Source organism: Antedon mediterranea, chromosome 8 (assembly GCF_964355755.1).
Source record: "Antedon mediterranea chromosome 8, ecAntMedi1.1, whole genome shotgun sequence".
Lineage (NCBI taxonomy): Eukaryota > Metazoa > Echinodermata > Crinoidea > Comatulida > Antedonidae > Antedon > Antedon mediterranea.
Window position 1 is genome coordinate 3,413,502 of NC_092677.1, and position 14,139 is coordinate 3,427,640.

The following is a 14,139-nucleotide window of genomic DNA, read 5'->3' on the forward strand; positions in this document are numbered from 1 at the left end:
GCGGAACCAAGTACTTTCATCTGCTGCCCTCTAGAATGAATCCAAACGTCAAAAAACAACAACAAACTGCTGCTGAGATTGTCGAAGGAGGAAGGATTTGTTTTAAATTAGGGATAGGAAAAGCATTTCTTGATCCCTCGGATGTTTTTCAGTTGTATTTTTTATAAAATACAGTATAATACACTCTTTACTAACAGCAATAATATTTAAAAATGAGTTCTGCGTCGAGCAGGAAAGATAGGCTGAAAAGAGCCGAGTCGCTAATCCACCCGGAGATTCGCAATCCGTTTGTCCACGAACTGAATTTAACTACAACCGATAAAATCAGAGTAAGTATGGCAGAGGTGCGGCCTAGCCAGGCTCTGGTGGTATTATGGTGATACTGTATAGTTGCATGTTTTTCACAATCAATTAAATTGACTGATTCAAATTTCCAAATTAACAGATAACTGTGACAAGAATTGAACTTCTTGATTTGATTTAAGGGCACTTTTCCTATCCAGCATTGAAAAAAACAAACAAAACCACCGGACAGAGACAATCATTGAATACAACAGGAGATATATAATGAATAGCTACTTTTATACCCCCATCTGCATCATCATACAGTACAGTACATCTGCAGTAGACAATATTTTGTAGCGCTTTTAGATTTTCCCTGACACAGGTCAAGCAGCGCGCAATGAACGATGATATACGCCACGTTGACAACATATGGATATTCTTGTAGGAATTGGAATAAAACCTGTATGTGATTGGTCAGTTGTTAATGATTCGTTATGTCAGTTTAATTCGGCAAAGTTAAATCAATAAATAAAGTTTCCATTTCTGGCGAAAAAACGCTCTAGATTGCATCAGTATGGTCAAATTTTATAAAAACCAGGCTTTAGAATAAGACAAATAAACATTGTATCTTCTCTCTTAATACTATAGATTGCCTTAATGTCGGTAACGGTGGCTCCTATCCGTCTGTTACTTGTTTTAGTGTTAATACTGGTGGATTGTTTACTTGCCAACATTGCTATAGCAGGACTTACGCAACAGCAACTAGAAAGTGAACCCCTTAAAGGGTGGAGAAGGTAAAGTTTATATATAGAAAACTAAAGCCTCTAATTTTACACCCCTTACAAATATAAAATAAACAAAATTTAAACAAAAGTTCATCAATTACAGGTAGGTTTTTTTTTCTGTTAAAGAGTGAAAACTCATCAAGAGCTAGGCTAGAACCCTCAAACCGTTGGCTATGGGCTTGATGATAAAACTGCCTGGTAGTTTACCATGGCCTAGTAACCCCCTACCCCAAAAATGTAGTTTGGCTCAATTTAGTTTTTCTTGGCAATATTATAATTACAACAATGCCTTATTTAAGTTATTGACTTTTACTTTCCAGGTCTCTTTTAAATTTTGCAAAATATTTATATCGTGGTGCTTTTCTAGCCAGCGGCTATCATTGGGTAAAGGTCAAAGGTCAGAAGTTGTCAGTTCATGAAGCCCCAATACTTGTTGTTGGGCCTCACTCGTCGTTTGTCGACGCCATTTTGTTTGGCATGTACTTCGACATAAGTGTGGTGTCCAAACACGAATTACAATCAATACCGGTCTTAAGGAGTACGTCAGATTTTAGTTTGATTCTAGCTTTGCATGCAATTTCAAAATACGAATTAAAACAACTTGCATATCTAAATGGAGCTTTCGATTTTGTGTTGACCAGCACCTATCACTGCAAGTGCCAAAATTATTCTTATACAATTAAGAATTCATATTTGAATTTGTCAAAATTCAAAGATAATACGCTTTTGATCATTATTAGGTTTGACCAAGGCAATTTAACCACAGGATGCTGAGCTCCGGGAGCATTTATCTGTGGCTGCGACATCATCAGATCCATGCCCCTTAAAAGACACTGCACCTCGCGAAGAACATGTATAGTACAGTACAGTAGAACCTCCATTTTACGTACGGTACGGGACCGAAAGGCGTACGTAAAACAAAGGATTCGTAAAATCAAGGTTGACCTTCTTAAATTGACCCCAAATACGTAGAGATCGTAGCTATAAAGGCTACCCTGTTTGTCTACTTTATTGAACAGCATGCAGGTTGTCACTAGCTAGGCCTTGCCTAGACTATTCAGGCCAGGCTAGCAAGATGTCAGGCCTAACTAGAAAAGTACAGTACTGTACAGTATATACAGGCTGTGAGATGTTTAAATAAAGTGTAAAATATCAATGTTCTTGTATTTTCTATCAATAAAAACAGTTGCTGCTTAAATGCACGTGCGTAGCTTGACTCAAACACACAGCAGAATTCCACACACAGCCATGATTGTGGCTTTGTGTGCTTTGTTGTTAAATTGCGCCCTCAATGTAAGAAAATGATGACGTCATCGGTTATTTTAAGCGTACGTAAAATCAAGGGAACGTAAAACACAGGTTCTACTGTACTGTTGGTATTTGTCGCAGCCAGACATAAGATCAAAGGATTGTTACGCGCTCCTATCTTGGCAAGGCGAGCTCAGCCCTGTTAGATTGCCTTGGTTCGACCTAGACCACTAAAGATTGGTTACCACTAGATGCAACGCAAGAATTTAAGCCACAATGCAAGTGAATTGATCAATCCCAAGCAACAGTTGGACCAAACCATCGCTTGTGATTGGTCATGGCTTACTTCCTACAGTGGGAACCAAGCTTTAGAATCAAAACTGTGTCAATGAGTGAGAAAGCATGTCCCAATATCCCAGCATGCAAAATGAATTAACATTACATCATAACCAGTTCCTACTGTAGGTCATAGGTCGTCAAAAGCTCCCTATATTAATAATATCAATTGAATACAAAACTATTTTTAAGATTGTTTTCATTAACACATACAGTAGGACCTGGTCCACAAAATAAAAGCTCCATCTATATATTTTATGTTATTTTGTCTGAGCATAGCATGCATATGAATATATAATTCATTTTTATAGAGCATTACTTTATAATTTAAAATTAATAATTATATTATAGATACTTAGCGTAATGTCACAATGCTAGGTCTGCTGCAATGCTAATCAAATCGGTGGCGCTGTTTACAATCAATTTAACTTAACAAATCTCTGTAACGTTTCTTTGTCACACTGTGACTTGGTTTTCTTACATTACGTAAAATAAAGGCAGAAAAATGTTAAATGTGTATAAAACTTTTCAAACCCTACACATGTGCTAAATTAGATTTCAATACAATATTTGAAGATACAATAAAAAAAGTTTTAACAAAGTTACCATGTTAACAATTGTCTATAGGACACTAATGAACCTATGGGATTCTGCAATTCATGGTTTTAATACTTCAAAATAACTTTGTGTCAAGTTAATTGGTTAGATTTCTTGAGGTATAAATGCCACCGTAATGATCTGGAGGTTGTAGATTCGAATCTCATTTGAGAATTACTTGCAAATTTTAGCAAAGTAATTTGTCATAATTGCATCTGGGAGATATAAAAATAAGTGTTATACCTCCCTGATTGTATTCCTTAGTAAAAATTATATGTATACTTTTCGGTTTAGAAAAGTAATTATGGTGTTGTAAATTATAATTATGCGGCATAACAGGGGTTTTGTTTATATTCTATTCACTTACACTGTACAGAGATTAAAAAACCATGTTATTGTTACAACCAGTATGAAGAAAATTCCTTTGTTAATTTCAATGTCAATGAGCTACCATCAAATATAATGAATGTGGCATTCATTATGCACTACAGATTAGTTATTTATTTAATAATACATCAGGATATGTATAAGCCCATGTATTATAACATCAAAATATTTAATTTGTATAAGCCCATGTTTTAATATTACATAAAAATAATTTGGTATGTCTTGGTTATAATCTTTGCCATGGTCCATCCCTCCTCCTCACTAAATCATGCAAAATCCTTCTCTTATATTGCCTGTATCTACCTCCATTCTAGAATGTTGCTGCACCCCCTCTGTTGGATCGGACGCTTTCAGTTCTTTATCATGGGTTTTCACTATGTAACGATCAAAGGTCAAAGGGCAAGTGGTGAAGAAGCTCCTATTTGCGTTATTTCACCTCACACGTCCTTTTTTGATATTATGATTGTTTTCGTGTTGGGACTAACGTCTTCTAGCTGCGTGTCCCGAGAAGAGAATCAGAATGCGCCCTTGCTTGGAAGTAGGTATTTTATGTTTAAATAGATCTACTGTCTGTTTTTATTTTATCTATATTTGCTGCTACATTAATACTGTACTAAACTATTGGTGCTTGACTCTTTTAGCTCTAATGCTATACTCTACTACTGCTTGTTCTGTTATTCTACTAAAATACTACTGTAGGCTACTACAGTAGCATTGGATTTCTAATTTGTTACCTGTTTTACCTTCTTTAACTACTGCCAGTATTGACCTTTGACATACTTCCCAATTTCCAAGTAATACTACTACTACTACTACTACTACTACTACTACTACTAGTCTTAGTTATACCACTACCATTTAACACTATAAAATGTTGCATACATGCCAGCGCTTCCGTTAGGCCGAGATACACCCATTCTTAACCCGGCTCCTGACTTATCATGCTCCACGTTTTTCCCTGGGTTACAAGGATAACATTAAATGGGTTGTTATTTGCAATAAATCTACTTCATGTTGGCATGTAGTGATAGTGTTGGAACATTTGTCATTTATTTATTATTATCTAACCATCCTCATTTTCTGATCTTTTATCATTTTGTATAAATTACATCATTATAGACAGTCACTGAAACAAGGTTATAAAGTATTTTCCATTATTTTATTTCTTTGTGTTTTCTGGATACCAATTGATAGACTAGTCCAGATAGTCATATTTCCACTCTGATAAGATGCTGTAGGCATTTCGTGTTAAAAGCGAATAAACATGTGCTTTAGGGTAATTTTGGGGTGCTGAATTCAAATCTGCTGTTTACCCGGCTAAATTTTTAGATCTTCACCCTTAAAATGTGAAAAACAAAATGGCCGCCATTTCAGACTTAAAATGGGCATTTATCTGAAAATATTTTATTTTCAAGATTAATTTGACGTCGTTAAACATACAGGGTTTAATCGACACATTAACAAAAATAAAATACATTAGGCACATGTGTATGCAATAATATTCATTGCAGTAGTTCTATACACATTTAAGATCACCCATTTACAATCGCTTATTTTACGATCGCTATTATTACGATTCTTATTACTAAAAGAATTATTTTATTATACCACCAATTATTGTTGTTCAAAAGAAGGTTTGCCATAAAAAGACAAATATTAAAATTCATTTTGTAGATTAGATATCTAAACAGTAGTTATTTTATATCGGGTTTCTTTCTAATATGTCATCATCCTGTACATGCATTTAGTTTAATTATTATATTCATACGGCGGCATTTTTTTGTTTGTTTTTTTCATTTGTCTGCCGTAGAACCATCAATCTTATATCCTCTCTACCTTGTAGTATTTTAATATTGAATTTTTTTATTGATTTTCTTGTATTTGAAATTGTTATTTGTTTAGCTATTTTGTGCGACAGCCATCCATGTGTATGTATAGTAATTATTATCATAGTTGCTTCTGCATTTTTCATGTTTTCATTCATTTTTCATTAATTATAATATTCGCTTGCAATTTATTGTTTATATTTTTTAATTGATTGTATATTTTTGCTTGGAATTAAAGCAATTAAAATAAATAAAAATATTATATTATCGTATTTTTCCAAAAATATGATCAAATAATGGTTTGTTTTTTTTCAAGATTGAATTTTTTTAGTTGAAATTGCATGAATAAAAAAAAAATACAAAATCTATCAGCTAAAAAAATTCTGATTGAAAAAGTTTTTGAATATACACTGTGCTTGGACAAAATAAGCAAGCTTCTAGACCTCAATGCTGGTGACATATAAAATTGGATAAGCGGATAGCCTAACCTAGTATTAGAAAACTTTTGCTAAATAATAAATTAAATCACGTAAATCATACAATTAACATGAAAATTATTATTTACGATTATTATTAACTTCTCATTTTGTTTGCGTCGTTTAGCTTTAGTGCGTGTTCTACAACCTGTGTCTGTATCACGGACTGACCCTAACTCACGTCAGAGCACGGTTCGTGAAATTATAAAGCGGAGTCAACCAGGCAGCAAATGGCCACAGATTTTGATATTCCCCGAAGGAACTTGTGCCAATAGAACCTGCCTGATATCTTTTAAGCCTGGTACGTGAACCTCTATTAAGGGGACGACTTTGGGGTCCAAAAAAGTGTCCCCTCAAAGGAGGGGTTCTACATATTATTTTGCAAGCCCATGGTTGCCCGGTATTGGGAGAGTTATTAAATGCTGTAAATGTAAACTTTGATGAAATGATGAGGGTGTGGTTTAGCTTATTTTTTACCCCTCTTTGAAACCTTGTTGAACAATCTTTGCTTTGTTTATCTTTTGCTTCCACATGATGATGACGCTATCTAGTTTAACAGTCATTCCGCAACATGTTCATATTTTTCTGAACACAAAATGACTTTTGACTCAACAGTTATGTAAAAAGGAAAAGTTTCTAAATCTTTCTGTTAAACATTAGCTCAGCCTATCCTATGTGGTTGGGGTACAGGGTTATTTTTTCTATGTTGGGTGTTGACATTTCAGTGTAATTTGGTTGTCTTATGATATAAATAATTGTAATTAGTTTATTATTTTTTCTTTGAAATAGGAGCATTTTATCCTGGTCTGCCAGTGCAACCTGTTGCTTTACGGTATAAAACCAAACCAGACACCGTCATCTGGACATGGAAAGGACCAAATGTGTAAGTCTTATTTAAAGCTCTGTCTACACTATTAAACTAGTTTGACAAACCAAGTGTAATGTGCCCAAATATGGTAGTGATGTGTTTAAATATGGTTGTGATATGACATCATCATGTCCATATCTGGGCACATCACATTTCTTTGTCACATAAAGTTTGATAGTGTAGATAGAGCTTTACAAATTGTTTCTGTAAAAACGTTTCTACTATAAATATTATATTGCTGTGCTCATAATGTGTATGTTAATGAATTACAATAAATGGTACATTAGTGACATGAAATTGGAACTTGTGTTTAATACATTGTCAGTATGACACATTCTGAGAGAACAGTCGCAATGTCACCCCTCAGTACATATACAATGCAATTGTTTAGGTCAAAACTAGCTTCCCGAAATTTAAGTATTTTAATTGTAAAAAGAAATTTAAAAAAGTTTTCAGAGAGTCTGGTATTGAGATAATGGACTGCTGTACTATAAAGTACTAACTTAGGAATGTAAAAAAGAGGGAGGCCTAACTAAGTATAAATGCAAGCAATATGCTACATATTATGATAAATATACAACTTACCCCATCTTTAATACACTATTCCTGGCATAAATAATACAAATTTGTAAAAGTGTTTATGACTCACTTAATATAAACAAACTATTATCTATACTATAACATGCAACACAATATCTAGTGTGCCTTAAAGACCACACTGTTACTCCAAGAAGAGTATACTGTATTGTACATGACAAGAAAGAATTCCTATCTAATTTACATAAACAACACCTGGTCAACACAGATGGTCAAACATATTGAGGGCAGCAAACCTAAAAAGTCTATGAAGGGCCAAAGATGCCAAAATATTTGTTAATAGTTTTTGTTTCTATAGTGTACAGAGCTACATTTGTAATTTGAAAATAACAGATTTTTTAAATGTTTGAAAAAAATTATATTTTAAATGTTTTTTATTTTGAATATTGTTTAGCTTAACTTGTGTATGGCTGACATTTTGTAATTTTAATAATGAAGTCGAAGTGGAATTTCTACCAGTCTACAAACCGAACGAGGAAGAGAAAAAAGACGCAAAACTATTTGCTCGCAATGTGCGCGGTGTTATCGCAAAGTAAGTTCAAAGGTCATTGACTTTCTGATTATGGGAAAACTAACCATGCAATACGCTTTCATTAATTAATTCATTAAATATTGTCTTTAGAGCGTTAGATCTCCCGGTAACGGATCATACATTTGAAGATTGTCGCCTTATGATGGAGGCAAGCAAATTTGGACTGCCAATGGAAGCGGGAATTGTTGAATTTCAAAAGATAATTGTAAAATTAGGGTAAGTTTGGACAGGCACATAAAACAAAAAGACAGAACCCTTTTGTAAATGAGTACAGTTGTGTTCTGGTGTGTCATTTATGTCCTTCATTTTTAATTTTTTTATATTTTTAATAACATTCATGAACAAGTATTAAAGTCTAAGGGCTTTTTTTCCAAACTTAAAATTTTAAATATTTTTATTGCTAGGTTGAAATTGTCTGACATTAAAGAGCAACTTCCCAAATACGCTGCAATTGCCAATTCAAAGGGTTACATAAGCATTGAGGATTTTGCAGAATATCTCAAACTACCAGTATCGCCAGCTTTAGAGGAGGTCTTTGCAATGTATGATAGGGTATGTTAATTTTAATAATAATTTAAAATGTCATGTGAATTACAACAGTGCAGGGTTTCTTAGTCTACTACTGAGGGCCACCACAAGAAAAATCTTTTATAATATGTAAAATAACGATTTTTTGTTATTTTTAAAGGATGGTTCTGGCAAAATAGATTTCCGAGAATATGTAATAGGATGTTCTTTGGTATCGAAACCTGCAAAGACAGAAGAAACGATCACAATGGCATTTAAGGTGAACGCATAAAACCTTAGAATAGAGAGCATACAACTTGACATTACAAGTGTGTGTGCCTTACCGAATGTCAATGCTAGTTACAGTAACACCCCTAAAGGGTCTTTCACACCAGTGGTCCGGCACGGTTCCCACCCGGTACTGGCAAATCAAATTGAACATCAACGTTTTGTTTTCACACGGCTACGTGCATAGCCGTCATAGCCGTGTGTAGCAAAACATTGACTAGCTGGTGCCAGACCAAAAGCGGGCCGGAACAGGTGTGAAAGAGCCATTACTCAAAGGACATCCCTATAAAAGACACCTCTTGCAAGGGGACATTTTGTTTGGTGTCCCCATAATAGGAGTTTTTTGTGATCTATCAGTGATGAGATACTGATTAGAAAAAACAACATACTATTATTGTCATATTATTTTTAACAGCTGTTTGGGGGCGAAAAAGGCTACATAACCAAAGTCGAGTTGGTACAGATCCTGAAAAATGCATTCACAATGAAAGATGAAGGAGCGGAGGAATTATTTAACCAAATCGATGTGAACAAAACAGGTCAAATCACCTATGGTAAGAGGATAAGGGATAACAGATAGGTCACCCAGCATAAAGAAAACATAAACCAAATCAAGAAGATTACAATTGTGCAAATAAGCTAAAATTGGGGTAGTCAGGGGAGCTATCATAACGCACATTAAATTGTATTGTTTAACATTTATTTTAAAATAGTCCAAATATTACAAAGCAATTTACAATGATTAAAATTGGAGGTAGTAAAACTTGTCTCGCAATAAAAAACATAAACTTTGGTTCCGCATAAATTGTTTTCCATACATTCAATTAAAACAAAAATAATCTATTTGTATTACATAACTTTCATCAATATATATTTGTCTTTTAGACCAATTTAAAGCATATGCAGATGAGAAACCAGAATATGCTTCTCTTTTTAACATTTACCAAGAATTAACCAACTCGGAAACAACAAAGACGGATTCAAACGTCAACAATAGCAAAGATAAAACTGATTAGTAACCATGGTAGTTGAAGCTTGCTATAGTACTAGCCCGATGTAAATGTCTAAAGTTGCTCTGGGCTAGTAGCCATCTTATTTTGTAACTTTTTCAGTCTAAATTACCGGTATTATGATGTTTTTTAAAATGCCATTGAGGCTAGTAAAATGCCATACATTTGGAATAGATATATAAGAATACCTGGTAAATCTATTTGCTATCAACAAAAATATTTACATGAGAAAACAATTCTAAATTAAATATTAAATGTAAATATGAGAATAAAAATTAGCAATATTTAGGTATTAATTTAAAGATAAACTAAATTCTACTATTTTTACAGTGTGAAAATCATGTTATCTACCAAGTATAAAATGCAATAGCATAAGCCTGTCAGTTGTTCTTATGTAAAGTACTTATTTTCCAAGAAAATAGCAATATATTGTTTAAAGTTTAAGCAGTTTTTTAATCATTATTATTAATAAAAATTTATCAATTTTTACCGCCACCCCCTTTCAATAATTGTGATATTTATATTTTGGATATCTAGAAAAAAATCATTTTTTAGACTCTACTACTTTGATTTTAACTAACCCCATTTTGTCATGACACAAAATTCTCCAGTATTATAGGAAGATTCCATAATACACCAGCACATGTGTTTCACATGTATTGTGTTTCATATGTATCACTTTAGTATCATAGATCAACCTTGATACTGCCACCCCATAAAATACACACAAGATGCTGTATTACAGAATTAGACTGGGCAGAAATTATGTTTAGATACAGCGGGTATTGTTGTCATAATGAAACCATTCCAATTATCTATTTAGTAATTTGGTATAGTGAAATAAATAAATAATAGGAGGGGATGAATGTGTAAATATAAAATGAAAATAGGATTCTTAAACCCTGTCTACACTATCAAACTAGTTTGTCAAAAAAGTGTGATGTGCCCAACTATAGTAGTGATATGACATCATCATTTCCATATATGTGCAAATCACATTTGTTTGTCACATAAAGTTTGATAGTGTAGACAGAGCTTTACACAGCAAACCAAAACCTTTAAATATGATTACTTTTGGCTTTTAATATTTACCAGAAAGTAGTGCAACTACAATGTAATATTTATTAAAGCATAAACATCTTTAAAAGGTTTATAAATTAATATATGTATATATAGTCTAGTTAAAAAGAATATTTATTATAAAATACATAAAAAAATATAGACATTGCTAGAACTAGATAGTATTTTTGTGTTATAATTTATGTTCTCCAAATAATTAGATGTAATTAGGTTGATATATTGAGTGTTATTCTGTGACTGGTCATAAAATATAACCCAGTTTAATAAGAATGTAATGTGTTATAACAATATTAAATTAGTATACTAATTTTGAGGTGTTGATTGGAATACAGGTCAACCCGTACCCATGCCAACTCGTACCCACCAACTCGTACCCAAATTTTGGCTTACTCGTACCCAAAATTTTGGCTGACCCGTACCCATCATTGGCTGACCCGTACCCATCATTGGCTGGCCCGTACCCATCATTGGCTGGCCCGTACCCAAGTTTAATGCTATTTAAAGTATATTTATATTACATTTAAACCCAGTTTTATTAAATTTTTAGATACCAATCATATGTTCGATATTATAATGGCAAAAACTATTGACCTAAAATGTATAATAATATGTACAGACTCGTACGAAAAAAGCACAGCTTTCATCGTATTTGCGTACGTCGTATTTGGTCAAGTTAATACTTGAGGGCGCTGTTTTATATGGCTCTGTGGAAGATGTCAGTGGTCGGCTGCTGTGCTGCATTCTATTTTTTTTTCATTTATGAGTTATTAATCTATTATTTTCTACGAATAGTAGTACATGGAAATTGAAATACCCACTAGTCTGTGATGATGAAAACTTGAATTATTAAAAGTAAACATGAATATCTTTTATACATAATTTGTATTTTCATTTTATTTTACAGATAATGAAGTAATGTGCTTTTTGAAAATCGTTTTTTAACGAATGGTTTTTGTTGTTTTGTTTTGCAAGTTTTGGAAAATATTAAACTGTTTTAACATTTCGAAAATATTTAATACATTTTTAAATAGTCACTCGTATTTTAAAATCACGAAACTATTTAAGTGGATACCAGCCTCATTGCTGCTATGAGCATTTAGTAGTAGATTAGATTATTGCCGTTTATCTAGTATACAATGACGGATGTGAGAGTAATAATAAAAGGTAACTACTGTACTAACCTCCAATAATTTAACATTTAATTACAAACGACGACATTTGCTGTTATTACGTTTTCATTTTATAATGATTATTACTGTATTATTATGACTAAAAACCGAAATAAATACTACTAAAACTTAAAAAAATCATCTTATCGCTGACAGATACGTAAGTACTCAGACACGTGTAGGTAGGCCTTCAGAACGTTTATATTATTTTAGTAAATAAGACGACATCCGTTGCCATGGAAAAACGATCGTAGTTCATTTCATTTGTCTTATTTGACACATTATAGAATGCGTATTTTTTTTAAAAAAAGGGAATCCCTCGTCAGCAAAAACACGTAGCTGTAAGTTATTGAGGAAACATCTACCAAAAATGTTTAATTACCGTAAACAAACAGATAATTTTACTGAATTATTTAAGAAAAAAAAATAAATAGAAAACGATCATACGCCACATTGCGTTGCCTATTTTTGGACACACTACAAATGGACCCGTACAAATGCGTTTTTTTTTTTAATAATAAAGAGGAATCCCCATTCAGCAAAAACACGTAGCTGTTATAGAAGAAAATCTGCCAAAATGTTTAATTGCCTTAGGCTACAGTACGACAGTACGTGTATATGATCATTTCACTGAATTATTAATAAATAAGATATATGGAAAATGATCATACGTCATTACTAAGTCGTCTATTTGACGCCGGCCCTACAAATGCGTGTTTTTTATAATAAAAGGTTAATCCCGGTCACAAAAAACACGTAACACGAAATCTACGAGTAATTCGACCCCATAGCCCGGCAGGCTTTTCGCTTAAAACAGGGTGTTGTTAATTCAACCAATTTTAAATATACCAAATACAATAGAAATAATTACTTGATCAAATGTAATCAGGGAAGATAATTAGAATTAAATAAAAGTATAAAATTATACGTTGTTGGTGCTTTACCTGGGCTTAATTGAATTGTAATACTAACTATACAACAGTTAAAATATTTTTTTATTAATTAATGTTCTCTTACGTAAATAAAAAAGACACATCAAACATACGTTTATAAAACTATAATACTAGATTTAAATAAATGTTAACAAATATATGCCTAATTAAACGAAGTCTACAATCAAATCAATGGTCATTTTTATTAGCACACATTTCACCGAGACCTGTAAAATAAAAAAACAATTTAAATATAAAAATATTCATACGGCAAAAGCATACCACTAGTTTTACGCCGATCAAATCATTACAAGTAATTATTCAAATTGGGTACGAGTAGGCCAAATAATGGGTACGAGTAAGCCAAAAATGGGTACGGGTAAGCCAAAAAATGGGTACGAGTAAGCCAAATACTTGGGTACGAGTAAGCCAAATATTTAGGTACGAGTTGGCATGGGTACGGGTTGGTTTGGGTACGGGTTAGCCAAAGTGGGTACGAGTTGACCAATTATTTGGGTACGGGTTAGCCAAGTTGGGTACGAGTTGGCATGGGTACGGGTTGGTTTGGGTACGGGTTGACCAGCACCCGTTGATTGCAGTAGCTGAGTGGTTAGGGCACTTGACTATCTCACAGAGGTGTTGATTGCAGTAGCTGAGTGGTTAGGGCACTTGACTATCTCACAGAGGTGTTGATTGCAGTAGCTGAGTGGTTAGGGCACTTGACTATCTCACAGATACACATCTCACAATCTTCAATTCCCGATAAGTCTACTCGGCTGTAAATGAGTACCTGGTTGAAAATTACTAGGGAGGATAAGGCAGCGTAACCACCCTACCACATAAAGCTGAGGCTTAGTACAATGAGCTCCTAACAGCTCATTCTCCTACCTGTACGTTCAGAATGAACACAGGCCTCACCTACCACATAATGCTGAGGCTTAGTACAATGAGCTCCTAACAGCTCATTCTCCTACCTGTACGTTCAGAATGAACACAGGCCTCACTTTTACCTTTACAGTACTCATTACATATTTATTGTTTTTATCTATAACTAATAGAACACCAGGGTAATAATATAAGGCAAATGCACAATAATCCTATTTTCTTTTTACTTGATAGTAATTATTGTAAGGCTATTGGTAAATACATTTTTATATAACAATATGATAGATATATTCGCCAATAAATTAATGTTCTTTAAGCCTGTTTGACTATT

At 33.3% G+C, this 14,139-nt stretch overlaps 2 protein-coding genes across 4 annotated transcripts in view; one reads left to right on the plus strand and one right to left on the minus strand.

Moving 5' to 3' along the window:
* Nucleotides 1-14,139, minus strand: part of LOC140056278 (tRNA-dihydrouridine(20) synthase [NAD(P)+]-like) — a 261,899-nt gene that overhangs the window by 6,890 nt on the left and 240,870 nt on the right. The window lies entirely within an intron of this gene.
* On the plus strand, nt 79-14,054 carry LOC140057308 (lysophosphatidylcholine acyltransferase 2-like). 3 transcript variants are annotated; one of them, XM_072102919.1, is made up of 12 exons: nt 79-329; nt 934-1,079; nt 1,391-1,608; nt 6,068-6,241; nt 6,730-6,823; nt 7,800-7,937; nt 8,028-8,153; nt 8,342-8,489; nt 8,626-8,724; nt 9,148-9,286; nt 9,618-11,136; nt 13,560-14,054. In XM_072102919.1, exons 1-11 carry the CDS (start codon nt 213-215, stop codon nt 9,746-9,748), a joined length of 1,530 nt encoding a protein of 509 aa, XP_071959020.1. In that variant the 5' UTR covers nt 79-212; the 3' UTR covers nt 9,749-11,136; nt 13,560-14,054. The 3 variants fall into 3 exon arrangements, with proteins under 3 accessions (XP_071959020.1, XP_071959018.1, XP_071959019.1); XM_072102917.1 differs by lacking the exon at nt 1,391-1,608 and adding an exon at nt 3,953-4,176 and having other exon boundaries at nt 80-329; XM_072102918.1 differs by lacking the exons at nt 1,391-1,608; nt 13,560-14,054 and adding an exon at nt 3,953-4,176 and having other exon boundaries at nt 80-329; nt 9,618-12,000.